This window comes from Sceloporus occidentalis, unplaced genomic scaffold, assembly GCF_023333645.1.
Source record: "Sceloporus occidentalis isolate IW3139 unplaced genomic scaffold, rSceOcc1.0.p SCAF_5, whole genome shotgun sequence".
NCBI lineage: Eukaryota > Metazoa > Chordata > Lepidosauria > Squamata > Phrynosomatidae > Sceloporus > Sceloporus occidentalis.
Window position 1 is genome coordinate 170,044,067 of NW_028316985.1, and position 17,927 is coordinate 170,061,993.

At 41.3% G+C, this 17,927-nt stretch overlaps 1 protein-coding gene across 2 annotated transcripts in view; it reads right to left on the bottom strand.

Moving 5' to 3' along the window:
• GRID2 (glutamate ionotropic receptor delta type subunit 2) overlaps positions 1 to 17,927 on the bottom strand; it is a 1,094,955-nt gene that overhangs the window by 220,524 nt on the left and 856,504 nt on the right. For both annotated transcript variants that reach the window (XM_089526112.1, XM_089526113.1), the window contains exon 11: positions 11,798 to 12,110. In XM_089526112.1, coding sequence (XP_089382238.1) covers positions 11,798 to 12,110 — 313 coding nt within the window. The remainder of the gene's footprint in view (positions 1 to 11,797; positions 12,111 to 17,927) is intronic.

Here is a 17,927-nt window from a genome sequence, read left to right on the forward strand (position 1 = left end):
CGGCTCACCCAGTCCGGGTGCACACGGATCACCGGAACTTGGAGCACCTACAGACAGTGAGGAAGCTCTCCCAGAGGCAGCAGCGATGGTCATCGTTCTTTGCCCGCTTCAACTTCCAGCTTCAATATGTGCCTCGAGCCCAGAACCGACAGGCCGACGCTCTCTCCCGGAAGCCAGAGTATGATACAGACCCAGAGGGGGAGATTCTGTCCACGATTCTGCGTCCAGAGAACTTCGCCGCTGCTCTGAGGGAGGCTACACTGCTGGACCAGATCCGGAAACTCCAGGGCCAGGACCCATTTGTGGCACAGCATTCGGCAGAGGGGGACACCTCTCCCTTCGTGATGCGGGATGGCTTGCTTTACCACCGGGATCGCCTTTATGTGCCAGCAGGTCCTTGTAGAGAGACGGTCTTGCAGCTTTGTCATGACTCGAAATCGGCTGGGCATTTTGGCTTTTGTAAAACCCTGCACCTCCTCACCCGGGAGTTTTGGTGGCCTCGAGTCCGGGCAGAGGTGGCTCAGTACGTGGCCACTTGCCCAGTGTGTCACCGGGCTAAAGACCATAGGGGACGACCTGCAGGTTTGTTGCTGCCTTTGCCAACACCAGCAGGGCCTTGGAAGTTAGTATCTATGGACTTTATCACGGACCTGCCCCCCTCTGCTGGTTGCACTACCATTTGGGTGGTGGTGGACCTTTTTTCCAAGATGGCCCACTTCGTACCCTGCGTTGGCCTCCCCACGGCGAAAGAGACGGCCCGGATGTTCATCCAGCATGTCTTCCGGCTTCATGGCCTTCCCGAGGGTGTGATTTCAGACCGCGGTACCCAGTTCACCGCCCGCTTCTGGACCAGCTTGCTCCGCCTCCTGGACATCGCGCCTCACCTGTCCTCGGCACATCACCCTGAGTCAGATGGTCAGACGGAGAGGACCAACGGGACCTTGGAGCAGTATCTCCGCTGCTATGCCAGCTACCGGCAGGACAACTGGGTCGACTTGCTCCCGCTGGCCGAGTTCGCCTACAACAACTCGGTCCATGCCTCGACCCAGCAGACCCCCTTCTTTGCCACTGGGGGCTTCCATCCTCAAGGATTCCCTGCTGTGGCTCCTGTCTCAACGGTCCCAGCGGCAGATCAGTGGCTCCAGGAACTCCGAGCGGCACAGTCCCTGTTGAAAGAACAGCTTGATGTAGCCAAGGAGGCGTATAAACGGGGAGCGGATCGGCGACGTCAAGAAGGTCCACCGTTGCAGGTGGGGGATTCAGTCTGGCTGTCCACAAAACACCTTCCTCTGCAGCGGTCGTGTCGCAAGTTGGATGCCCGGTTCGTGGGGCCATATAAAATTGTGGCCCAGATTAATCCTGTGGCTTTTCGGCTCCAGCTTCCCCGGACATGGCGGATCCACCCAGTCTTCCACCGCTCCTTGCTGCTCCCTGCCTCAGGGGTTCGGCCGGATGTGGGTTCAACTCCTCCGCCTGATCCAGTCCTGGTGAATGGGGAAGAGGAATTTGAGGTGGCTGAGATTTTGGACTCCCGTCGACATCGGGGTCGCCTCCAGTATCTAATTGACTGGGTTGGCTATGGGCCAGAGGAGCGCTCCTGGGAGGATGCCTCAGATGTTCATGCCCCTCGTCTGGTTCAGGCCTTCCATCGTCGCTTCCCTGACCGGCCTCGTCCTCCTCAGGGTGAGAGGGAGATTGATGAGAGGGGGAGTAATGTCATGCCCAGCCTGGAAGATGGCTTGGAGGACTCAGAGGATGAGCTAGAGCCTCTGGGATCTGAACCTATAACGGAGGAGCCAGAGCCCCAGGGGCTTGAACCTGTAATGGAGGAGCCAGAGGCTGGCCCTAGTTCTGCTGGAGCAGAGTCTGTGGCCCCTCCAGAGGTTCAGCAGTCAAGTTTGCCTGGTGCCGAGGCTGTGGACATGGAGGAGGATCTGGGCAGTGTGCCTACCTTCAATGAGCGTCGAGCAGAAAGAGAGGGCCTTCGAAGATCTCGGAGGCTTTATCAGAAGCGTCTTCGCAATCAGGCACAGCTGAAGGCCAGCTCCTTGCCTTTATAAACACCTGGAGCATGTGTGGTTCTTTGCCAGTGGATATCTGACTCTTTTAGAGGAAAGACTCTGTCTCTGGCTCCTTGGCTTCTTGTCTTGAATACCCGGAAACCTTGACCTTGGACTGCTTCATCGACCTGCCTATCTGTTGCCCTGAACCTCGGACTGTCTGACAATTCTCTTGGTAATCCCTTTTGGTAAAGCTACTGCATCTCTCTAGGACTGACTTTGCTGTGCTGGGAGAGGGTTGTTTGTTTGGGAACTAGCTGCCTTATCAGCCTTTGGCTGCTTTCCCGGACACTTGAAGGCACACAACAACAAAGAAGTTCCTGATTTCTTTGGTTTTAAGTTTCTGGCTTCTTGTTCTTTTGAATATGTAACCCTCAGACACTAGGATGGGATGTTTCAATCTCCAAAAGTCATGATTTTTTTTTTTTGCAGAAACCACACCAAAGTAGGTATGTAATGAAGGCATTTCTGCAGCATACTCATGTGAGAAATTGTAAAGTTCTCTCAAATTAAAGCCACTTGCCATGTATAGTATTTTTTTAAAAGGCAAGAACTATCTGTATATTTTTAAATAAGAAAGGTTCCAACAAATCTCCCCCCCCCATTTTTTGCCACTAGGAAACTTCTTGATCTCAGCCAATGCAACATTTTGACCCCAAAATTAAATTAAAATAAAGTCAATCGACATTTTTGTTGAATCATCATGCAGGAAAGCAAAAAGACTCTGAATGTTAGCAGGCTGGCTCCATTTAAAAATTTAAAATTCCTCCTCTGGACAAGCAGTGACATTCTCATTGTGGACAGAAGAAATGTATACTAAGCCTAAGCCTAGCCAAAAATCTAAATCTGGCCTTGAATTCTCATGAGATGAGAAAATACATCCAGACTCACATAATGGTAAATATTTTATCCTAGTATATGAGGATTAGATTGGATAAGCACAGAAAAGTATTCTTTTTCTCTGCTGGCATGCCTTGCATTTTTAGAAAAGTTCATAAATATATCTGAATGCAATGGCACACATACTGACATTAAGTATTATTCTGCTCTATATTTCGTCACTCATGTTTAAGTATGGAACCGCTGAAAGGTAATTTCTATTAAGATGAAAATGCAGTGTAATGACATGGTTATGGATTAGATGTACAATCAATCTTTCCAGTAGGAAAAAGTCTTTAAATAGAGAAGAATGCTGGATCTCATTCTTCAGTGGAAAGCAGTCATTATTTAACTGCATACCTGTTTTGAAAGTGGCAATTTAGGAGTCACATGTACAGAAAAAAGCATATTAAAAGGCCAGCGACGTGATCTCTGGGGCTCCCCCGCTCACTTTGTGAAATGTGCAGGCAGTAGTCAGTAGGGAAGAAGTTTTCCTGCCTTAAGCCTGACCCATCATCAATTATCTGCTCACCTAAACTCAACAATATGAATTCACAGAGCTAGCTTTCTCTGAATCAATAAAAATAAAAGTATAGTGTCTAGATAAAGAGAAGTAATAGTGCCACTATATTCTGCTTTGGTCAGGCCACACCTGGAATACTGTGTCCAGTCCTGGGCACCACAATTCAAAAAGAACATTGAGAAACTGGAACGTATCCAAAGAGTCTCCTTCTTTGGAGGTCTTTAAGCAGAGGCTGGATGGCCATCTCTCGGGGATACTTTTATTGGGATTTCCTGCATGGCAGGAGTTTGGACTGGATGGCCCTTGCGGTTTCTTCCAACTCTACGATTCTATGATTCTATGAATGAGTTCTTTTTTAAATAGCCATCTCATAGACCCAGATGTGTCTGTCTTGCAGATGCATTCAGCACACCGGCAGCCAGTGGTTTTCATTTTCAGTGGGGTGGTGAATCCATCAGGTCTTTAAGTCTTAACTTTAGAGGTGCAAAAATAGATTTGATATCCTACACAGCATCTTTAACCTCCAGCCTAAACTCTGGAATGAATTTACTGTTCCAATGATATGGAAGCCACCAGATACCACTGATTCAGTATACATTGTACTCTGCCACTGTTGTATTAATAATATTGCCATTCATATGGGGAGCAGTTTCCCCAGCTGTTTTTACAGCATTTTCCTGTTAAATGCTGTAAAGGTTTTTTTGTTGAATGTTGGATGAAGTTATTTCAGTTTGTGTGTCATGCTGAGTTGCCTATATTCATTTATATGGCACATCGTGAAGTTTAATAAAATTCCGTCCATTATATAAAATAATATCAGAGCTCAGAAAAGCTTTTTTTCTACTATATTTCTTAGAATCTTCCAGCCAGCCTGACCAGTGACTGTGTTGTCTATGTAATTCTGGAATATGACATCCAAAAATGTAATTTTTACCCTATGCATAATACAGTGGGCCCTTCTCTTACACAGAGGATCTGTTTCTGACCCCTCTGAGTAAGGGGAATTTCCGCATATGCTTAGCCCCATTCCAAAGAATTGGGGTCGTGGCTGTGGTGCAGTGCAATGTGGCACGCGCACAGCATTATTCCTCCCGGGGCGCACACCATTACCCCATCCAGGGCACACCAAACCTTCTTCCAGCATAGCTTTCAGCGTATGCTGATAATCTCATAAGTCACACCTACATATAACGCAGGCACACTGTATTCAACTTCTTTTACTGAATGCATACTCTACAGCATTTCATAGATGAAAACTAGGATACGTGTGGTCAAGAAACATCAGAGTGTGGTCAAGGTGGCAAAAGTATTAGTGAGAATGAACATACCAGCTAGGAGAGGCTGCAACAGTTTGCTTTTGTCTGAGCGTTCAGGGAAGAAGTTGGAGGAGAAAGAAACTGGGGCATTTTAAAAACAGCTGATAAGAAAAAATGGGATGGCAAAGAATTAACAGACTGTCCCTGCCAAACTGATAGCATATTCTTTAGGCCTTGCTCTTCCTCCTAGCTTGCTTCACTCTGTACTTTGCACTGGACGTCAACATAGCCAACTCTGAAGAGTGAAGACTAAAAAATCCAAGTTCCCCAAACCTAGGAGTTTATCACATGAACTTTAAAACCGTCTCAAGCCTCCTGGGCTGTAGCCAGGATGCACTTTTTCAGCTGGGACACGGCGTGATAGTAGGTGGCGATTAGGTGGCAATTTAGCATGGAATAATCTTTTCCTCCATCCTGCATCCTAGCTGCAGCCCAGAAGGCTTGAGACGGTTTTAAAATTCATGTGATAAACTCCTAGGTTTGGGGAACTTGGATTTTTCACTCTTTAAAATACAGTGTATGGTTATGCTTTTTGAAAAAAGACTCTCAGAGTTGGCCATGTTATGTGTTCAGCAGCTGTTGTGTTAATATCAGCACATCAGGATGAACCATATATGTATGTATAAATATAGTAACAGGTGAAAATAACATATTTTTTTGTTCCAACTGAAAAAACATGTCCTGTTTGCTACAACTTCACATGTTTATTTCTAGAGAACTATTTTCTGCTTGCACTTTGCTAAGACTGGAAGAAATAAGTTGTGAATGTTTAGTGGCTAGAAAATAAAGACGATGCACAGTCAGGACACATTGGGTGGCCCCAGACAAAGAATGCAGAGGTTGCAAAGCTTCAGTAGCCTTAGGATCATGCTGCTTTATTCCTTTCAAAGCAGGACCCAGAAGGAGCTGTGCCTGTACATTTTGATAACAGAAATGACTACCTTGTCATGTTCTAAATCAGCCATCGAGAGAGACTTCTTTAGCGAATGTGACAATGTTTCAAATGTCCCATATTGCCTCAGTTAAGAGCTGCCAATCACAATTAATGGTGGCAGATTTACTATTCCAAAACAAATAAATCCACACACTTCTCTTACAAAGTGGAAAGCAGATGTGGAGTGAATACAGGAGCCCGACTTAGCATTGTAGCTGGTTAATCTGTCACTGGGAATTACTTTCGGCTTTTTTCTCCCTCCTGTATTCACTGGGGTTAGTAAACAATAGAGCTTCTGCTAACGTAGTTTTTGTTTCATTCAAATTGAATGTGAAATGTTGGATGACATTATAAATGAATCTCCTGAGCCATTCCACTAGAATTCAGGAACCCTCTGCGTCTTTATTATTCAATCATTCTGTACTTTCATACATTTCAATATCAGGTCCATTAAATTCTTGCTCTTTTCTTTTCAACCGAATTAAAACTTGTCCTTATGTTTGCTGTTTGAAGGAGATACATCTCCCTTGACTCACACTTGCTCAAAAAGAAAAGTAATGGACTAAGAAAAACAAACAAACATCTCCCTTACAATCAAGAAAACCCATTCCAAAAGTGCACCTGTTGAGATAAATTCCTTTTTTATATATGTGAGCTCAGGGTGAAATGCTTCAGTCCTATGCCAGGAGAAAGGCAGAGAATAAATTAAATAAATAACTATAATTTAACTCTAATGAAGGTGTCTAGTTGCATTTTAATTATTGTTGGTCAATTCCAGAAACGTTGCAGCTATGGAAACTAGCGTTGTCCTCCTCACTGATTTTTTTACACATTCACATTTAAATATAGCATCTTGTATACTTTGCAGCTTCATACATTTCCCCGCCCAGTTCAAGACATGTCATCTAATGCAAAGCAGCAAATGACATCTTTTGACCACCCAAGGCAATGTGTCTGGTATCCAAATCCAGGTCATTATTTTGGTACCTGAGGCAGAAAATCCTACAGGGACCTTTCCCAAGAGTGTATCCATGGAGGGATGAAGATACTGCATCCCAGATAAACCACCTCCTGAAATTTTCCTTTGGTCCCCAAATTTCTAGCACTGCAGGAACTTAAAACTTCAGCTGAACATTTAGAAATTCAGTTTAAGCAGCTGAAGAAAAGGGGCAGCCAGTTACCAAGGGAATACTAAGTCAACAAAAAGAAGACTTCTATGTGTGAGGGATTTTTAATTTCTCACTCGCTGTAATGTTAGAAACTTAGAGACCAAAGGAAAAAAATACTTGTAAGGGCAGAATTCTTATTTGAGGGGTAATGCCCTTATTTATACCCCACCCATAGCTACACTACTGATTTCTCCGCACCCCTGGCAGTGAAAATACAATAATAAGAAATCAAATAACTAACCATTTGCTCTCCTTTCATGACATCTAGAACCTGCTCCCTGAGGCTTTTACTTCAATTCTGTCAAATGTTAGTTAAGGCTGGTCCTGCAGCATTTAATCTCAAATTTATGTTTTATGTCTGGGCTTCTTTCTTTTCTGGAAAAGTTCCATCCATCTTAGGTTTGCCAATCTTACTGACGGCCTATCATACCTACATGAACCTTCTAACCCTGTTTATTAATATATGGAGGGTCGAATGTCCTTACGAAAAGTACACAAATATGTGATAAAACAGTCTGGGTCAAAGGACAACCTGTAGTCTAAATCTACATTACTTTAAAACAAATGTGACAATGTGCTGAAAATAGAGGGCCATTTTATACCTTCCATTTGGCCACAAATGTTCTAGTTTGCAACTGCAAAATGATGGACTTTTTGCCTCCACACACTCAGCTGATTGCACACAGTCCAATAGAAATGAAATTTTGAATGACTGTCACTTCCAGTCAGTTTTAGACTGTTGTTGCTGTGGTTTCAGGATGTCCCCTTAAACATTAATTATTAGACCTTGCAGTCTGTTTTCTGTTAAGAAGTAGTCCCCCACCCCTTGAAAACTCTTTATTTATAATTTATTTCTTTTAGAGGGGGTGGAATTGAAGGCCTCTGAAGAACCAAGCACCACACAGGATCTCACATGAGCTGCAAGTGGTCTGTAGATCAAACAAATTCCACCCCTGCATAAAAGTAAAACAACAACAAAAATTGTAATGAAAATAACCTTAACCAGGTTTCATTGCCCCCCTTTTGGATACTTTTTAAAAAAGGTCCAGTTTTCATTTTGATAATTTCCCTTCTGATATTGTTAGGAGACTTCTGATTTTGTTAGGAGATTGTGTTATTTTTCCATGTACTTGTAATGAATATAACTGTTTATTAATGATCTGAAGGGTAGGGAGCAAAACTAGCTCAAGGCATGTGCTCCTTCAGGCAAAGGACAAGATGAGACAAATTGAAGCAATAAATAAATAAATAAAGCGCTGAAAAACATTAAAAGTACTTTCTGTTGCCCTTGGAACTACTGTGTGCTAAATAGTAATGGCACTGTTCATTTACAGGACTTCTCCTACCATAAAGAAGATTGAGGCAAGCACCTTGGGTGGCAGGATTCAGCGGGCCATAGAAAGAAGTTGACGGGACTGGCAGTTTTACCTTCCTTTTTTACACTGGCCATGAAATTGGATTCTTCCTACCTGAGGACACCAGGTCAATTTATGATGTGAAGGACAGACTGTGGCATGAAAGATATGAAGAAAATTTCCAAAATTTCTTGCTATTGACAAGAAAGGCTATATCTCAACATAACAAGACAATAAGTTGAGAAATCACTGGTCTCTCCAAACATCCCCACCTGCAACATGAGAATAAGGCAAGGTTTTAAAAAACACCAGTTTCCATAATTTGCCAAGGAAATCACTGTAAAAAAGCATTCTTTAGTCTTTGTGAAACAAACCTCATACATTCACAATAGTGTAGCATACCACACACATTGACAAAATATTATAGTGTCAAAGTCAGCAAGAAGTACTTTTAACGTACTATACCTATATTTTTGTCACAAGCTGAGTCAATTAGTATGCATGCCTCCGAAAGAAGCAGTGTCATTGCTTGTGAAACACATGCCTCATCAATTAGTATGCACAGCACATCTGTGAAGCTGAAATGTTTATATTGACCCATGAAACACAACATGATGAAAAGTTACTGGCAATTGTTCTAGTTGCCGAGCCATTTCTGGTGTTCTGTTTTTCGTTTACTTATGTTCAGACCTTGAACTTGCATTTTGTTCTGGTTCAATGTGCAACAGTGCTTACTCATAGAATTATGTCGACAATGACCATGGTACCAAACAAAACAAACTGGAATGAAAAATAAATTCCATGGCTAAGTCTGTAGTCTGTGACCCATTAAGAATATGTGAATAAGTATTGCTTAAAAAATGAGTTTGGGAAAATACTGAGAGGATAAATGGCACTGGAGAATAACACAAGTAGAAATGAAAGCTGGAGGGGACAGGGAAGATACCTAAGAAGGTCAGGGAAGACCTACGAGGTCTAAGAGAAATGGAGCAGAAAGAAGATGACTCGGCAGGAGGCAAGGAGCATGTCAAGGAAGACAGCCATGAGACCTGAAAGCTCAGTTGAAGCTGAGGTCAAAGAGGTTTCTCTCTGACTGTGGCCCAGAAGATAGTATTTGCTTTATGAAATGAATAAACTTCCAACAGAAAATTTACAGGCGCTCTGGGGAGAAAATGTACTTTTACTATTATACTGTTACATAATAAACTGGGGAATCTAGAGGCCAAAATAAATGTTTTTGATAGCTTAAGTCTGCCCAGTAAAAAAAAGGTATACTACAAATTCAAGATCACAGGATTCTGTGATTGATCTGTCTGTCTATTTGTCTGTCTATCTGTCATCTAACTATCTTTTCACATACCACAACAGAGGTGGTGAACCTATAGGCCTGGGGGTAAATCTCGACTTGTAGGTTTCCACAAAAGATTTCCCCTTTCCTGCTTTTCTACGCATGCCCCCCCCCCCCCCCAATTCTAAAATGTTAAAATAACCTGCCTATGACTTAGTTACTGAGAAGAGCTTTAAGGTAAATATGCAAGTACAGTATTTTGCTGCTCCCAAGAACTTATCTGGGGGAAAAACTGACCCCTGAGATGAAAGAGTTACACACCACTGAGTTACAGCTAAAGTACTACACATCCTTTTCATAGAATCATAAAACCATAAAATTGGAATGAATCAAACTCCTTGCTCAATGCAGGATCTCCACCTAAAGCACCACAGTAGGTAGCTTTTACTGTCAAGCAGTTCCTTCTAATGCTCCATCAAAGTCTTCCCTCTTGTAACTTCAAGCCATTAGACCTGGTCCTATTTTCTGGGGCAGGAGAGAACAGGCCTGGCCTTGCTCTCTGTGACAATCCTTGAAGCTTATCACACACATTTCCCCCCTGTTATGGAAACAGGAAGGGGACGCTCGGGGCCATATGTGACCGAGAAAACACAGATTTTATTGCACAGCAAATCGTTCTCAAAATGGCCCCGTTCTGTGGGGCCATTTTGAGAATGATTGGCCAAGCCGTCCCCATTCAGTGCTGAGGTGCATCATTTTGCTTGTCCGGAAGACTTCCGACCAGAAAATTTGATGCACCTCAGCACTGAATGGGGACGGTCTGGCGCTGCGGGACGGAATGGGGCCATTTTGAGGACAATTTTTTATGCAATAAAATCCATTTTTTTCTTGGTCGCGCGCATCCCCGAGCGTCCCCTTCCAGTGCCCGTAACAGGGAGTGTGGTGTGATAAGCTTCCTTGAGGTATTTATAAAGAGTGCAATCATGTCACTCCTCAGTCTTCTCTTCAACAAGCTGAACATGCCCAGTTCCTTCAACCTTTTCTCACACGTCTCACACATGTGCATCGATCAAACATGTGCATGTTGCAGTTGTTTTTATTTGCACTCAAAACAACTTCAACTTATGGTGATCCTATGAATGAGATCCCTAACTACCTTGTGGTTATGTCCAGTGTTGGGTGGTGGCTTCCATGTTAGTAGAATGGTAAATCCAACCCATGTTTAAGTCCAAATGTTAAGATTTATCTAAAATGCTGAATCCCCTCACCAAAACAGATTCAGCACCTTTAATAACTTAAAAAATAGACTAAAAATCTGGAATGGATTCACCTCAGCATTAACATGGAACTACTAGCCACCATTAGTAACAACATTCTACCTTTGTTATATACTATTATATACACCAGGTTGGCTTTTTAAACTTTATGCAGCTCAGGGATTCTGGTGGTGGTGATCTTCATCACCTTCATCCCTCCCTCCCTTTTTCATTCAGCTCTTAATGGCTATCACATTTGCTTATCTAACACAATTAATGCATGTATTGCTTCATCATTCGTTTTTTATTCTTTTCTGCATGATGTACTGCAAAAGTCACACTTGGTTTCCCAGACTGCCCCCCACTTGTCTTCACTGCTCTTTCTGGCTTCATTATTTTCCCATACAGAACTTTGATATAACCTTACTCCAAAGTCTTGTTCCAATCTCATTTTCTGTTCACATTTCCTCTTCTTATGCCAGTGTGTTGCCTCATTCCTTTCTAGTCAGGTACTCTAAGGCTTCAATCAGAGGACTGAGTGCTGGTTCAAAGGTTACCCAATATCTAGGGTTAATTTTCTCTGGGCTGCCACAAAGCAACCAAGGATAGCTTGGATGTGTACTGCTGGCCCTTAACCTAAACCATATTCCTTACCAGAGCCCAGCAGAAACATATCCTTACAAGGGGGGGGGGGGGCAGTGACAAAGTCACCAACATTGCATCTGATCTAGGCCTCCTAAGCTGTAACCAAAGTGACAGAATATAACGGATAAACTATTCCAAAGTAGATGATGATATTATGTGTTATCCTCAGGTTGAAATGTTGTACTGTTACTTAAAGAGTAATAATATCATCATCATTAATTCATTTTGGAATACTCCTTTCTCCATATTTCATCAGCCATCTTCGATACAGTTCACTTTTACTTGGGACTGCTGAAGAAGGCAAAAGGTGAAAAACATTACTACAATATTTAAATAGTTCTGAAAGTTAATCAGATAAAAAAAAATGCTTACCTTGTTGCACAAAGGAGCCATAGACAAACCACATGGAGTTATAGAGAGTTGTTGAAGTCATTGATCCCATTTGCAGACGAGGTGGATTGAGCCAATTGAGGAGGTAAACTAAAAGTCCTACTAATAGCACTGTGCCAGCTATACAGGCCCATAGGGAGAGATCAAATGGAGCCAAGCAGGCAAACATATCCATTGTCTTTTCAGCCTTCTGGAGCAGTACACCCACTGAGTAGTCCATGTAACGGGTGGTAAAATCAACCACATTTTCTCGGTCTGGCGTGATGGTTAGTGCTGAAATACCTATATCAGCTCTCTGAAAAGTCAACAAAAAGAATCAATTAATATCCATCAGCAATAGAAGGGGGAAAATTATAATTGGCATTTGATTGACAGACTTTGAGCCCTTCAGTAATGAGCTGTCAAGATCTTATTCTTCTTTTTCTTGTTGAGTGCATTCAAGTTGTTTCTGATTTATGATAACACTAAGGTGACCCTATCATGGGGTTTTCCTGGCAGAATTTGGTCTGAAGGGCTTTGTTTTTGTATTCCTCTGAGGCTATGAACTTTATCACATAGGGGGAAATCAGGGTAAAATAGAGAGTTTAAAAGGCATTTTCTCGGGACATTCGGGTGATCACAGGAAAGATTTTCCTACACCTCTCGATTAAAGAGGTCTTATCCTGGGAAGAACTAGGAATGCTCCAACAACACTTGCATGAATGTCCCAGGAAAATGCCCTTTAAAACCCCCAATTTCCCCTGTATGATAAAGTCCTGAGAGAGTGTGAATTGTCCAAGGTCACTCAATGGGTTTCCATGGCTGAGTAGGGATTTGAATTCTGGTCTTCAGAATCATAGTCCAGCACTCAAACCATTACATCATGCTGGCCTCAGAGGAGGGCAAAGGCAACCCCCCTCCAAAGAAATCTTGTCTTGAAAATCCCATGACAAGGTCACCATACATTGGACATGAAGGGACACAACAATAGCAGCAACAACTACATTCCTGCCATATAGGATCCCAGGGTGGTGTACAGTTAAAATCAATTTAAACAATGTAGAAAATGTTAAAACAATGTTAAAACAATAACAATAATTCAGCTTAAAATAATTGTGAAAATACCCATTAGCCTTGTCCAAGGCATTAATAAACTTCTTCCTCTCCTCCTCCTCCCCTCGCCCTCCCCTCCTCCTCCTCCTCCTCTTCTTCTATTTCCTTATTTCTTTATTATTCTTTTATTAGGACTTATTAGACAGTGTTGGTGCTGACTAAGGCTCCAAGGGAAGGACATTCCACAAATGGGGTGCCAAACAGAGAAGACTCTCCCTGCATCCTCATGCAATACCTTGCTCCCACTGGTGGGACAAAGAGGAAGGCTTCCCCTGCTGACAAAAGTCCTTGAATAGATAGATGAACATGGGAGAAGCTCTCTTTCAGATTCTGATTATAAATAATAACCAGATGAAATCTGCTACCCATTTAAATTGGTCTTGTTTGCACCAGTATCAAAAACTGAAACAATTGGAAAGTCCTGTGGATAATCCTTTTTAATAGGATGTGTGCCTTGCTAAGAGTTTGAACTGCTTAATCACTTGATTTTAATTTAAATACACTTGCATATTACCAAAGGCTCCATATAGCTGCCTGTTTGAGATACAGATGGAAGTATGAGAGACAAATATTAAATAAGTATTTTCATTCAATTTACTTTCAAAAACCAGAACAAATGAACAAGTGTGCATTCGGTCTGATCCCCAAATGAAAAAACTGATGGGCACTAATGAATCAATGCTGTCAAATGTAATAACTGTTAGGCTTTATGGAATGACTTATCATACAACCAATACTTGCCCGCTGAAGAAACTTGCCAACCCCCTCCCCCATGATATGCTCTCCTTAGAGTTGCCATAAGTTGGAAACGATTTGAAGGCACAACAACAACAACAACAACAACAACAAGAAAATGGAATTCAATGTGACTCAGTCAGCTTTGTGTGTAATTGCAGTGTCAAAGGCATGCAGAAATACTTCATATCAGAAGAATTTAGCTTAGCTAGTTATTTTCACTTAATTGGTGGACAGTATTAGGCTCTCATGACTTTCAGGCTAAGTAGGGATGTATGCTTACTAAACAACTATAGCAGTTTGATTTAACTGCCCTGGCTCTATCCTATGGAAATGTGGGACTGGTAGTTTTGGAGATATTTAGAATTCTGGCATAGAGAGTTGAAGCCCATTCCCTTGAACTAAAACATTATTAGAGATCTCTAGCAGAGAATTCTTGCCACTCACCAACCAAACTAAAGCTCCCAAGATTCCACAGAATGGAGCCATGGCTATTAAGAGTGGAATGAAACTGGTATTGCTGTGTAATATGACCACAACCAGTTTTAATTATTAACATTTGAAAGACCCAGACAGAGGAAGACAAAATGCTGCAGCATGCCCACATGGAGCCCTCAATGCTGTTTTTGCAGCCTCAACACTTCTAGATTTTCTGAATTGCCCTTTTTGTGGCCAAAATCCAGATGACAACCCAGAATAGATTCACTGCCCCTCTAACAGTGGAATCACCCACTGCCACTGGTTACCTCCACAAACACATCTTACTAGTACAGTTATCCATGGATTCTATATACACGGATTCAACCATCCATGGCTTGAAAATATTTTTTAAACACATAAACATTTCAGAAAGCAAACCTTGATTTTGCTATTTTATATAAAGGACACCATTTTACAAAGCCATTGATTTTAATGAGCATTCATTGATTTTGGTATCCATGGGATGCTGAGGTCCTGGAACAAACCCCCAATGGATAGTAAGGGCCCACTGTAATATTGTTACCTATAGAATGTTACGTTTAAGCACTGCTCTTAGCTAGTAGAATTTACCTTCATTTTGCCATAGACAGAAACAACCCTTATAGAGGAAAAGCAAGTCTAATGGGAGAAAGCCCAAATAATAGTTTGTACTCCTTTATAAGGTTTGTATCTGTTTATATACTGCCTGATTCAGCAGATTCTCAACACAATCACACACACACACACACACACACACACACATATATATGGCATTTTCTAGAAGTCTGGCATTACCTATCTCTGAACCCTGATATGCATGAAGTGGTTTTTGTCTCTCTTTTTCTTTTGTAGCCTTTGTAAATTCAGATTAGGTGGTCTCACTCCAAATATGGGCTACTTAAGTGCTAATTGATTTCATGATTCAGAATATATTATGCAAACACAATGGAAGCCTGCCCTGAAGTCATTAACCAAATTCTCTGTTAACTTATTCAAGCATAAAACTATTCAGCAAAAATATTATTGAGTGAAAACTATATTTCTTATTCATCAATCTCCCAAAAGGCTTTGACATAGGAATTTTGGAAAATGATAAATGGTGCAGATATGATGGTTCACAAGAGACTCTGAACCATATGATTTGCAAAGGCCATGTGTCCTTTTAGAAAGATAGCATTAAAAGAATTAATTTAGTCTTGTCCTTAAAGGCAGGAGTTTCATTTAATCACATAATTTTGGGATAGATCCCTGCAGTTTGGAATCTGCAAAAAACAAGTGTGGCATGGACTGCCAGAGCCTTACGTAATAATAATAATAATAATAATAATAATTTATTTATTTATATTCCGCCTTTTCCCGAAGGAATCAAGGTGGATTGCAAAACATGTAGCAAAACATGTATTATTCTGGAAACTATATTCTTTCCTCTGCAAATTAAAATTGGGTTGGAGGCCTTTTAGGCTTCTTCATTAAACAATGACTCCTGTACTACTGGTAATGTAGATCCAATAAATATAATTTGGCAGCCTTTCTGCACTTGTTTTCTAATTGAAAGTTACTCTTTTGTGGGAGTTTTTCATAAAAGCCAGTTTCCACTTTTAAATTAATATTTTTAAATTATATTAAAACCCTTTCTTGCTTTTTTTAAAAAAGCAGAAATGCATTACAATGGACAGTGTGGATTGGGTAATGGAAGGGCTGTTGGAGATGCAAATGTTGGTTTCCTTACCCTTGTTACTGTTGTTATTATGATACACCATGTTCGAAGGTAAATGCCATTATAACATTTTTTTCTAGTATTGTATTGTTGATATATTTCTGATCACAGCCAGAGAAAGCAGTGACTTGTGGCTTCCATTTCAGTGAGGCAGTGTGTCTTCTGGGTTTTAGTATAAACTTTAAAGGAGGCATTCAAATTGTAGTAATTGATCTCAGAAATAGCTTCAGTGTGTTAGCTAGCTTCTTTAAAGTTCAGCTTAAAATATGAGTGGATTCACTGCCCTGGAAGCCATCAGCTCTCACTGATCATAGAATTATGCAGTTTGAATGCATCTGGAAAATTATTTAGTCAAGTGGCCATTGGTTTGAACCAGTCTGAGGCAGGGACACCAAAATTTATCAAGTCATGATCTATGTTATCCTGGGCTGAATCTGCACTGATGAAACAATCCAGGTTGACACCACTTTAACTGCCATAGCTCAATGTGATGGAAATTGGGGATTTGTACTTTGTGAGATATTTGGTCTTCTCTGTCAGAGTGTTCTGGTACCACAATAAACTTCAGTTGCCAGGATTTCATAGTATTAGGCCTTGATAGTTAAAGTGGTGTCAAACTGTATTACAGTGTGCCCATGTTTTATGTGGGTGTAGCATACATAGCTTTCAGCATATGCTGAAAGCTGCGCTGAAAAAGCCCCTCGCTTGCACTGGAAGAAGTAATGGGGTGTGTGGCTATGGCTGTGCACCGTGGGCTCAAGCCCCATTACTTCTAATGGGGCTCCTGCACACATACACATAGATTTCCCCTTATGTGCAAGTGCAGATGCAGCCCCAGTGAGTTTCCAAAACTGAGAGGGTATTTAGACTTTAGACTGTAATTTCATGGAGTCCTATTCTAATACTCAAAACATGATAACAGAGGAGCATTCAAAGTGCTATGCCAGTAATATAAAATAACCAGTAAAGGGCATTTTTTCCTAAACTCTGCATGCTACACATGTTTTTAGTCAGTAAAGAATGAGTCTCTTAATCTCAGGATCATGGTTTCATGCCCCACATTGGGTGACATTTGAAAACCTGTGAAGTATAACTATCCCCTCAAGATCTCTTCAGTATCTAGTGCACACAGGCAATCATGTCCACAATTTTTACTCAGAAGAATTATACTTCCCTTGGTAAGAGAAATAAAGCCTATAGCTTTTATTACAACCTTACAATGAAAGACTACAATATGGTTTTTTTTTTTAAATTTGTGCTGTAGATGTGGTTGCAAAGTAACTTCAGAATAATCAACATCTCCCTTTCCAGGCAGATGTTTAATAGCACCTGAAAGTGCTGCTGCTGTACCATATGGTTACCTGTCCCATACATTTCAACCACACTGCCTTTGTTCCTTCCAAATCTATTTAATTTGAGATTTGAGGATGACTATTAATACATTTTTGATATAACCAGCTTTATGCTCAGCATGTCTCAAGAGACAGCAGTTGCAACTTGAGGAAGTGGTACTATAATTGCAGCAGAAAAGGAGTTTTAAGGCAGTGTATTTTTAAAAAGAGAAATACTGACTGTCCATGTAAAAAAATATAAAAAGGGAATATTTAAATACTCAAACCTTCTGCTTATTTGAAGAAATTGAGCTTTGCCTGTGATGTTGAGTGGGTTCTTTATGGGAAACTGAGGAATATGGAAGTAGGAGTAGGCGGGAAATGTGAGTAATAGAACAGACCCACTCAACATAAAATTGCACTGAACACTTAAGATTTCCTTTAATGTCTGTTTAGTGAAGGTAACATATCTTCTTTGCAACTCTGGTCAGTAAGCTATGTGAGTCCTCTTCAGTTTTGCTTCACAGAATAACTATGGAGATAGCTATTTAGAAGAACATGTTGCTAAAACTTTTCATTTCCAGTTATTGCCCTGGCTCAGTGCTAGGAAATTCTGGGAACTTTTTGTGAGACACTTAGCCTTCTCTGTCCGAGAGCCCTGGTGCCACTATAAAGTACAATTCCTAGGATTCCCTAGCACTGAGCCAGATCAGTTAAAGCTATCTCAAACTGGATTATTTCTGCAGTGGGTTTTGGACCACTCTTTTTGAAAATTGTG